Consider the following 11,747-nt stretch of genomic DNA (forward strand, 5'->3'; position numbering starts at 1 on the left):
TATTTCTGATCATCTTATTAAAAGAAGTACAAATTTCAGCATCTGTGTCAAAAGGAGAAGGCAGCTATTCCTTATTAAAGATGCCACTGGTCTCTTTATCCTTTCTGCTGTCTAAAAACAAAATGGTAATTTTTAGATGCAGGGCTTAAATGTAAGAAAATTTCTGAATATTTTTTCACAATAATGTTTTTCCTATTACCTTGACACAAGATGGTTAACAACAAGAGACAAAAATAATTTCATTAATTTATAAAAGGTTTCACAAATACACATATGTAGAACACATTACTATCTACAGTAAAAAACCATGTATTTTTTTTATGTATGTTTTAAAAATGAATGAAACTACTTAATTTTAAGGTAACATGGAGGAATATCTTAATCATTACTTAGTAGTCTGAAAATTAACACTGAAAATTAAAAATATGAATTATATTAATAAAAGGCAGAATTTAAATAACAATGTCACTAGTATGTCATTTATTTAGAATATGATATACAACTAGAAAACATCAAATGTATATAAAAATGCAGTGCAATACTGATTATTACAACTCAGATTTGGTATCTGCATTAAACAACAGAAAATAAGACACAGAAAACAGAAAAAAATATACACAGCTGCTTATGAGAAAGGGGACTGAAAAAGGTTTAGGGTAGAAATGAACATTTTCATCAATATAGGCTTTTGTCAGAAGTATGCTTTAACCATACATGTGTAACTTTTTCCATCAAAAAACAATGGGACAGTGAAAGAATTGAAAAATCAGTAAGAGTATAAATGTCCAAATAAACAAATAATATTATATATATCTAACAGAAAGGTATAAGTTATCAATGGAAAAAATGAAACAGTACTTAAAATAGGCTATGAACAGGTCAGATAAAGCATGAATTTGATTTTGTACTGAACAGATTCCAATGTTATGAAACATTTTTCTATGACATAAAGAATTAATTTTGTAACAGATTTTTCAAAAGAGAAAATGCTAAGTTGCCCACTACCTTTAACAGCTGAATATTAAAGAGAAAAACAGAAGAAATATACACAGAAGTCAGTTTATCAAAACAAATACATTTATTAATAAATATCTATGTATATTATACAGTACTAGAAATTATTTTAAAAGACTGGCAAAAGCCCATTTATTGTAAATAACAACAAAGAGAACAAAATTTCAATATAGTACCTACAGACTTTTTTATGTAGTAACGGAATCTCATAAACCTCATTTATCCTCCAATGAGTCCATCAGCCAAAGCTGATCCATAAAGGCCAGCAAGTATTAGGTCAGACACCAACTGTGTGTGCAGTACCTGCATTTCTCATCTGCGCCTCCACCAGCCTCAGGTCAGTCAGATGTGTGACAGTGCGGTGTGGCCGAGTCCTGCCTGACACAGACCAAGGAAACCCGAGTGCTTCATTCTAAATATGAATGCAGCCAACTAGGTCTTCAGTTTGTGTAAAACTTGTTCACAGACAAAGCCACAGACAAAAAGCATTTTATCAAACATAACTAGAACTCTGGAGAGAAAACCGTTCAAGGTCTCTCATTTCAGCTGAGGACTCAGGCGGAAACATTGGAGTGGTGAGAAAGGGGATTTGAAATCAGACATCTCGATTCCCAGTCTTGCTTCTTCCTCTGAACTGCTGTCCAATCTAAGACCATTCAGTTACTGTTTTCAAGACTGATTCTCACTACATAAGAAGAATCCCTGGGATGATCCTGTAAAGTACGAGGCAGGTAACAAACTACTGTCAGAGACTATGATACGCCCTCCCCAGATGTCTGGTTGTAGAAGAAGAAAGCATAACCCCGACTACACATTAAAGTGACCTGTAAAGATTTAAATTGAACTTACAAAGCAGATGGAATGTTACTTGACTGTAACTGTGATGTCTGCATCCTAGCCCAGAGAGCCAAAGCAGACTGCGGGCAGGAGCTGGGCGGCCCAGGTACACGCAGGTGAGCTAGCATGTGCCTGTGACGCCCGTCACATCCGCCAGCTGCTATACAACGTCCAATCTAAATGACTTTTCGGACGTATTTCAGATTATCCAAATCTCTCTTCTCACTGGTAAAGTAACATCAAGATGGTAAATCACAGTATTCCGGGCTAAGTCAGTGTTCACCACAAGGGGGAGTAGATGAATCAGTGATCTGGTTTCTGCGAAACTACTATGTAGTCGTGAGATAAACGCACACGTGTAAGAACATCTTTCAGTAAACTGCAATATTTTATTACTAACTTTAGTCACATAACAAAGTTTCCCTGGGGAAATTTGTTAAGGAGACAAGACCAGGTTTCATTCTTTTTTCCAGTAAATAGCCTGCAACACAGACATAAAATACTACGTAAGTAGATAAGGGGAAAAAATAGAATTAGCAAATGGTCAAATAATCATACTAGGTAATTAAGAGAAACTGCTCTCATGTACTGCTACTTACTAACATTTTTTATTCTTTTAAATTTTTACATCCTATGTAATACTGAAAAAGCATGTTAAAAGCAAACATTATCAAAACTTCTACTGAATCTTGCCATGCCAGCTTAATTATTATGAAGCACACGGAACTACAGACTTGTTCTCTGCTCTTGAGGGTTGGGAAAGGCCTCCTGAGACAAACACCAGAAAGAAGCTGCAATCCTCAAGTCCCCTCTCGGTCCACGGACACGCGAGAGCTACTTCTTTCTATCCCACATGAATCTCACAAGTATGTTTAAACAAGATCTAAAAGTACTGGTTTAAAATAGTCACAGAAAATGGACCCAAGGCCCTACGCAAACACATGTCAAAATATCAGCAGATGTCATAAGAGCTCATTTACATTTCTAAGGGGCTGTTAATATTCAGAACTAACTGACTATACCTCACATGTGCACTGGAACATTAGGGCAGAGACTAAGTGTATACCAAAGAAAAGTCAGTAAACTAAGAATAAATTTGTCCAATTAGAAGAGAGAACAGTTGTGAAAGACAATTTCAGCCACTGCAGATTTCGACCCAAATTCTTTCCAATGAAATTATTTTCCCTGAAAGCCATTTTCACCGGCTCCTTTATTCCACTACATATTTATTTTTAAAGTACCTGAAGATGGCCAGAGCCAGCGGAGTAACAGTAACATCAATATTTGGTAAATAATTTTTTGAACTAAATGAAGAACAGTTGGTAAGAGCAACACTATATTTCTACTGCTATTTCCTAAGTATTACAATTTAAGGGGTAAGCAATACTTCTTACACACTGGTGTACTCTGAACAGTTGGCATAATGTGTAAATATTTTAAAGAAATAAATGATAAAGTATATAAATTTACCTATGGTCTCAAATTAAAAAGCCCACAACTAAGAGGCAAATGATATAAACAAAGTACATAAAAGGGCATATTTTTCACATTTTAATTTTAAAATATACTGGCAAAACAGTGTATGTCAAGATTATTTTATCTGATATTGGGGATCAGGCATTCCACAGAAATAAATCTCAGAATATTAACTGATTTATTATTATTTTTGGCTGTCTGAGAGAATCTATGAGAATCAAACAACTACTCTCCATCTATTCCTATTATCCCCTAAACACCCTCCCTGGGCTATGAAGACTGCAGTCCCCTCGGGACTCCAGTCACTGTGGAAACGGAGTGGATACTGCCGCAGGACAGTGAGGAAGAGGAGGGGGCGTTCCAGTGTACGCGGCTTGGTGATTTGGGATTTCTGGGCCTTGTGAGTGCATCACCTACCGCATAAAATAAGAGACTGGTGCCGAAGTTTCTGCCTTAAGTAACTAAGAAAAAAAGTACTTTTCGTAAAAAAGCAAGCCCAGGAGAAAGGAAGAATTTGTTGAAAAATTCCCTTGCATGGAAAAGGACAGGAGGACTGAATTGGAAATTCAACATTTTAAATTCGTATAAAACATAAAATGGAAGCAAATTTTCCCTGTGTTCTTTTATTAAATTCCGTACTGAATGGGGGTCGAGGTACCATTCATCGCCTCTAATAAAACTTCAGAGACAGCTTTGCTCCGGAAGTCCTGAGGACGGAGCAATCTTCCTCACTTACGCTCCTCACCTCAACGGGAACTCCTGGGGCCCAGTCCTTGCATCAAGCAGATTATAACCCTAAATCCTAAGCTCATCTATGTATTTTTTAAAAGAAAACTTAATTAGTGATTTGCTTAATTAGTGATTTGCCTGCAGTTTCCCCAAGAACTAACTGGTGCCCTATTTAGGACTCAAGCCCTGTCAAGGGTCCCACTGTCTCACTAGTGCAAAACCTGAAAGAGTTAATAAAAACTTGTAGGTATGATAGACACTGTGAAATGAAAGGAAAACACTCAAGGGTAAAGGGCAACTGGGACGTGGAAAAAGAGAAGGGAAAGAAGGAGAAATTTTGTATGTATGTATATACAGGACAGTTAACATAGTTGATCTACTGTTTCCTATTTCTTTGCTGAAAGAAACAGTTAATGAGTCCTTGATTGATCAATATTGCATGTCTCTATTTGTTTTCATGAGAAACCACTTTGAAGATATCAATATGTAATACAACAAGCATTGTTAATTTCCTACCACTTTGTTTGTAACGCTGTATTGTTTGTATTGCTGTTTTGCTATTTTGTAAATGGTTATCTGCCTGTTAATGTTTTCCTTTTATTTTTAAAATTAAAAAAAAAAAAAAAAGAACTTGCAAATAGTAACTATTGTATAAATGCTCCAGCCTGGGGAGAGGTTTATCCTGAAGATAAAAATTCAAGATACTCAGAGTATCATCTACAACAATTTCCATATGACTGAGGGTATTTTTTCATACTTTCTAATAATATAAGAAAATAAAACAGAAGAAATGAATTCTAAAACCTCTTACTATTTCTTAATTTTTTTTCATTACTCTATGTTGCCTGTAATAAACACAATGGGCATGGTGCTGGGCACATGTAATCCCAGCACTCAGGAGGCTGAGGCAGGAGGACTGCTGTGAGTTTGAGGCCACCCTGGGCTACAAGGTGAGCTCAAGACCAGCCTGAACTACACAGAGGGACCCTGTCTCAAAAAGACAGACACATCAATAATAAATAACCCAATTTAAAAAATCAATAAATAAATCAATAAATAACCCAATTTAAAAGTAGAAAAAAACTCCGCATAGTATCGTGATGGCTAATTTGACTGGCTTAAGAACTGCCTCGGGAATCAGTAAAGCACACCCGGGTGTGTCGGTACTTTCACAGACAAAAGGCAAATGGTGCAGCAAACTGAGGGGGAAGGAAGACCCTCCTTACGTGTGCTAGCACCATCCAACAGGTCTCCCTCCAGCACGCAGCCACTTCCTCCCTCATCCGTGGCCACCACCCTCTCCACCCTGATACTCTGCCTCCCCATGGGCCGAGAAACAGACCTAACCAACCATGGTCTCAACCCTCTCAAACCAGGAGACAAGGTAACCCCTCCTCCTGTAAGCTGAAACTGAGGTATTCTGCCGCAAGGACAGAAAGCTGACAGACAGACACGTCACCACAGAGGAGATGCACACGGCCAGCAAGCACATGAGGAGACACTGCACCTCATGAATGACCAACGCGCCAATTTAAAACTACAGTGCGTAACAATTCACGTGGCCAGGGACGCGGCTCAGGGGCAGGAACGTGCTTATCACGCTGCGGAAGGAGGTGGCAGCGAGTGCATGAGAAACTAGAACTTTACACGGTGTTGGTGAGAATATGAAGACAGTGCAGCCTCTGAAAATCTGCGTCCTGTCTTAAAGATTAAACGAATTTACCACACAGCCCAAGAACTCCGCTCTTAGGGATCCATCCAAGAGAAAGAAAACACCCCCGCTCGAAGACGTGCACATGAATGCTCACAGCAGCATTACCCCTGACAGCCAAGACCGTTCACTCAACACCCGTGGCTGACGAACAGACAAACAAAACCTGGCACACCTATTCAATACAACAAAGTCCTGAACAGGAATGAAGTTCTCACACGTTACAGCATGGAAGAGCCCTGAAAATACAGCTAAGTGAAAGAACCAAGACTGCACACTGTATTACTGCATTTAGCTCAAAGGTTCAAAAAGACAATTCTACAGAGATATAAAAGAGATGTTTTTTCAAACTGGACTGTAGCAATGTTTCCACAAATCTACTCCACAATTTTACTAAAACTCCACAAAACTCCACAAATTTACTAAAAAGCACTGAATTGCACTTTACAACTTTACAGTGCGTAAACAGTATGAAGTGTGAGAAGGACTCGGGGTGCAGCTACACGGGGGTGCACTTGTCTAACACATACGAGACCTCGTCTTTGACCCCCAGCTCTGCCAACGGGGCTGCGGGGGCAGACTGGGCACGCGCACATGCGCACGAAGGCAAGAGGGGCAGCATGAGCCTGCGGTCAGGGGCAGTACGGGTCAGCAGCACAGAGCACCTACTGGCTGCCTTGCGGTAAGGAGACAGTACAGAAACCAAACACAGTAATTCTGCAGCTGGAGTAAATTTCCCGCTCGTCCTCTACTGCACCTTGAGGACGCATGTGCTCCCAAGGAGCGGCACCCACAGTGCTGGAATGATGTCGTCTCTTCAGTCACTCCCAGTAGCCAGGACATTAGGCAAGTGACTACAAAACTCAAAGTTGGGTGAATCTATGTGTTACAGATTTAGTAAGAAACCTGTCACTTTTACATCCTGGGCTATATAAGAAAAAAAGGGAAGGAATTCCTACACGGACAGGAACGGAATGGAGAGGAATCGTCCCTACCTAACTCGGGAGCTCGCCGTCACGAGTCTGGCGTTTATTCAGTTCCGGGAAGAACTGCAGGGCTTACGGGCCTCCTTCCTGCCTGCTTTTCCGCAGCCGTCTGAAGAACGCGGAGCTGACAAGAGGAGCAACCGAGTACCGCAGGGTGCGGAGACCCTAACGCCGAGATGGCGCTCCAGCAGTGACCAACGCGCAGGTTTCACTGCAACTCGAAACTCGAACATCTCTCAGAGAGGTTTTCAGAGCTGGGGTGATCCCTTCTCCACATGTGGGGTGAAATGAAATGTATGGGTAACAGCTTCAAGTGTCTTTTAATTGTAAGAAATTTCCTGGAGAAAAAGCTAACTGACCCTCACTGAGCAAGGGCTGCTGACAGCCCGCATCTACATTTGCGTTTCTGAAGCCAAGCGGGGAACTCCTCACCTACCAGCACCTCCCTGAATGAGGCTACCAACCGGAAAGACGCTCTGCCCCACGCCAGCCTGGCCTGCCACAAGCACACGGCCAAGCGCACGCTCAGATGGGCCCCACTGCCGACAGGCACCCCTGCCCGTCTGGGGCCCGGGAGAGGGCACCGGGCGGAGCTCTGGTGCTGCAGCTTCCTCTGAGGAGAGGACTTGTGTAACAGCCCCGCCAGCTGGGAGCCTCCCATCACCACAGGGTGTAAGCCCCGTCTCTCCATCTGGTTCTACAGGACTTTCATCGATGTGTTCTGCGCTCTCAATTTAAAACACACATGAAAGACCTAAAATGAACAAGGTGGCTCAGAGGCTTCCTCAGAAGCTTGGTGGATTCAAGGTTAGCTACAAAATCAGTTTTATAGGCTAAGCTTCGCCTGCCCTTCTTTACAGTGTATTTGTATTTCCCACCAAAGAAGTTCTAATCACAAGGAAAACAATACATGTCGGTCTTATGTATACACACATACACCTCGGCGCAGCATCCAGCAGATGCACTCAGCTACGTAACGAGACCCTTGCCCCCCCCCCGAGTCTTGCAACGGGGCAAACAGTGCATTATGGACCCTGTATACAGGATCTGCCTCCCCCCACACTCCCCAAGGCAGTCAGAAGTTCCGCCAGTATGCAGGAAAAGCAAGTTGCAACCCTGATTAATTACTTTAAAAGGGACAAGCTGCAACGTAGTTTATCGTCCACACAAGGACACACAGTCACCCTACGAAAGGACAGGCCATCACCTATTCAGAAACCTTCAGTGATGGCCCGTCACTGTGAACGAGACCACAGTCTATCCCTGTAACCTGCGTACAGGCCGCAACTCCAGCACCCATCCCGCCAGGCAAGGGCAGCCCCCTCCTCAAAAGGGCCGAGTCTGTCCACACACCTCAGTGCGCTACAGTAAAGCCTGTCACACAGAAGCCCCAGTAAATGTGGGCCTGGACTAAACCGCTCCGTGAATCTCACTGTTCTTCATCCTCCACCCAACGCAACCTACGGCACGCACGCCACAGTGGGCGGACTGGGCCTCTTCAAGCTCTAACAGCTTTCCCATCACTGACCCCCTTACATAAAAGGTTTTCCTTCATACGTGTTTTTGCCGCCTACATTCCTCATTTGCCAGCTGCCACTGCCAGCTACAGGACTCCAGGTAGATTACCTAACCTCTCTGTGCCCCGGTCTGGCTGCCCGTATAATGATGCATTGGGACGCACTGACAGGGTGACCAAGGTACGGTCACCTGCACTTACTACCCGCACCGTGCCATAAAAATGCCTAGCCCTTCGTGTAATGTCACCCTCTAAGCTCCTCGAGGGCAGAAATCTTCACCCCTGCTGACCACCGCTGTGTGCTCAGCCTACAAACCATGTCTAGCAGAGAAGACCTGGTTATTTATATTTAACCCCCTTCCCTGGCAACAGGGTTTGAACACGGGCCTTTGCACTGAGCTGTATCTCCAGGTCTCCCCTTTTTATTCTTTGACACAGTCTGGCTGAATTTCCCAGGCTGGGCTTGATCTTGAGATCTTCCTGCATCAACTTTCCAGAGGGCCGGGATTACAGGCATACCCCACCGTGCCAAGCTAGCAGGCCGGAATCGTAATGAACATAAACTCTATGTTTTTCTGCGTCCCTTGCTTTGTGCCCTACCACTGCCACACCCCCTACATCCCACATAACGTTTTTTCTTCTAAAAAGGTGCAATTCTCCTTCCATTTAAAATGAGACTCACTCGTATGTCAGCAGAAAGAGCACTTTACCTGAAATTAAATACTCCAGTTTCCTGCCTCCGCCTGCTCAATTTTAAGCACAGACAATGACTGAGAGTCGCAGACAGTTCCAAGAGCTACAGTGAGTCTGCAACTGTGCAAGGTTCCTACCTCGCGCTCCCACATTCAGGTACGAGAACTACTTTAGCACACACATTCCAAACACAGCATACCAACGTTACAAGCCCCGGAAATCGTGGAGGGTAATACAAACTCAGCGTACTTTAAAAATAGAATTTTACAAAAATAAAATTACCTAAAATTAAGCCCACCATTGTACTTAAATATCCGGTTCCACTTCCCAGGTTAAGAAAAGATAATCCTGGTTGAAGTTTCAGTGCTTCCATAACTTCAGAATAAATGCAAGGTGCGGACAAGTGTATGTTTCCATGCTTCCAGGCTAAGTCTTTGTACGCATTGTCTCTGTAGCCTTCCAAATAGTAATCTCCGCGATCGATCGCTCGGAAAGCTTGCTCCACTCTCTCAGTGCGGATATACTGGGCTTCTTTTAGGTTATCAATTAAGTCGTCATTATCTTCCCCAGCACTCACCGCTCCTCCCATGATAGTATTCAAATCAAATCATAAATTTAAAAAGGTAACAAAATCAGTAGAAATGACTTCCAATAATGTACTGTGATTTATTTTCTTTTTAATATTGCACTTAGTTTCCAAAAATAAATTAATCCTGCAAGAAAATAAAAAGAAACAAGTTTAAATTAATCCTCAAGAGAAAAATAATTCCAGTTTATTAAATATGCGTCATTATATCTATCATTTCTTCAGAATATATTCTGCTCCAGGCATCGTATTAAATGATGTAAGCATACTTTTCTAAATTCTTAGAAAGACCATGAAAGTACTTCCTGCATGACCTCATCCATACAATGGGAAAGCTAGAACACGGAGATGTTAAGACAGCTGGACCTCAACGAATTACAATCAGAGTCAGTCTAGAACTTGGTCACCAACCTAGCCGCACCGCAAGGGCTCGCCATGCTGCACAGGGCCGGCGGGTGCTGCTCTGCGGAGCGGCGCTGCTGGGACTCAGGCCCAGGCTTTCGGGTTCCGGAGCCAGGCTCACCATCGCCAGGCTCACAGCTTCTTCACAGCACAGCAGCCCTACTTCCACAAGCAGTTAGCTGATCATCAGAAAGTCAACCATTCCAAAGTATGCTGCGTAGATTTAAAATGTTAACAGAGAATATACTACCTCAACAATAAATACAAAGTCCAAAAAAGCAGACTCTCAACTCTATATACACACGGTGAAGACTGCTTTGATAAACATTGTCTCAAAAAAAAAACAGGACCACAAACTTTACTAACAATCTTAATGGTCTAAGCGCGAGAACAAATCTTTTGCATACATTTCTATACACAAACAACATACACTTCCTTAAGAGATAAAACTCAGCATCTCTGAAAGCAAACCTAAGTGGGCCTTGATAAACTAAAGAATTTCAATACTTACTATTAAATACACAATTTCAGCTCTATATAAAGTTAATAAGTAAATTAATGTATCAATTTCTAAATTAACCAATGAGGAGACACGGAAAGTGAGAAAGGAAACACCCATGGCCAGAAACAATCGCCCTGACAGCCAAGCGCAGCAAGGATGTGCTCCCACTGCTGGCTTCGCCGGGGCAAAGCACTGGGCCCTGAGCAGCCGCAGAGCCAGGCGGCTGCCGCTCCACCAGAGGTGCAGCAGACCCCCCACCGGCGCGGCCCAGCTCCGCCCAGGGCCCCTGGGTTCTTCCCTAGCATCTCCTCAAGAGCTTTCGAAGTAAGGCAACTACTGTGAACTCTCACCTTCATTCATGTTTAATGTATTCCAGCTCAATTACAAAAGCCGAATGAGTCTACTTCTCATCTCCAAACTGAAAAAAACTTAAAAGTACAGTTCAAATTACAAGATCTCACAGCCCTTCTCCACAGTGCTGAGACGTTCACCTGCTATCCCTCCAGCCTGTCTCAGGGCTGGCAACCTTCTACAGCTAAGCACCGACGCTTGCTTGCTGAGTGCAAGTCTAGCACTTCAAGACCGTCTTAAAGACACAGCTTCAGCACCAGTCACCCTTTCCAACTAGCCCCCCTCCCAAGATGAAAGCCAAACTGCCCAGGAAACAGTCTCCGTCAGTATCCAGCATGGAAGCTGCCCAACAATTTTAAAAGTATAGTTCTGATGACACAGACACAATAAATGGCTCTACTGTAAATGACACAATTTGTCACTTTGAAAAAATCACTCCCCTCTGTGCTTCCCAGGACTTCAGGAGAACCTGGCCCTGAAGTTTCTCCTCAGCTCCCCCATCAACCCACCCTGTGCAGAATCACAGCATACAAGCTGTCTTGTACATACCTCACCTTCGTGGGGAAAGAGGAAAGGAATGATCCAATAGACAAGAACTGTCACCACTCACGGATGTTTCTAAACACAGTATCTCATTAAAACATCAAAAGAGACCTATGAGAAAGGCATTAGTGTGCCTACATTCAAGGGAGAAACTAGGTGCGAAGAAGCAGAATTCCAGAAGCACCTGAATTCAGGGACCAAGGGGAGTTCCCTCAAAAGCAAGCACTGGGAGCCGGGCGTGGGGCACATGCCTGTAGTCGGGGCACCCTGACAGCTAAGGCAGAAGATACCACAAGCCAAAGCCCAGCCTGGGCCACGCGGTGACTCAGTGAAACCTTGTCCCAAACTAAGACAGAAAAGGCTGCAGCTCAGCAGGAAGGCCCTGAGTTCACTCCCCATAT

At 43.1% G+C, this 11,747-nt stretch overlaps 1 protein-coding gene across 1 annotated transcript in view; it reads right to left on the reverse strand.

The window, feature by feature from the left end:
* Positions 1-9,675, reverse strand: part of Pcmtd1 (protein-L-isoaspartate (D-aspartate) O-methyltransferase domain containing 1) — a 35,393-nt gene extending 25,718 nt beyond the window's left edge. Inside the window, exon 1 of the mRNA XM_005396051.2 lies at positions 9,245-9,675. Within this exon, the coding sequence (XP_005396108.1) occupies positions 9,245-9,551 (307 nt within the window). The 5' untranslated portion in view covers positions 9,552-9,675. The remainder of the gene's footprint in view (positions 1-9,244) is intronic.
* Positions 9,676-11,747: the final 2,072 nt, after the last annotated feature.

Source organism: Chinchilla lanigera, unplaced genomic scaffold (assembly GCF_000276665.1).
Source record: "Chinchilla lanigera isolate Chin_1 unplaced genomic scaffold, ChiLan1.0 scaffold00053, whole genome shotgun sequence".
Lineage (NCBI taxonomy): Eukaryota > Metazoa > Chordata > Mammalia > Rodentia > Chinchillidae > Chinchilla > Chinchilla lanigera.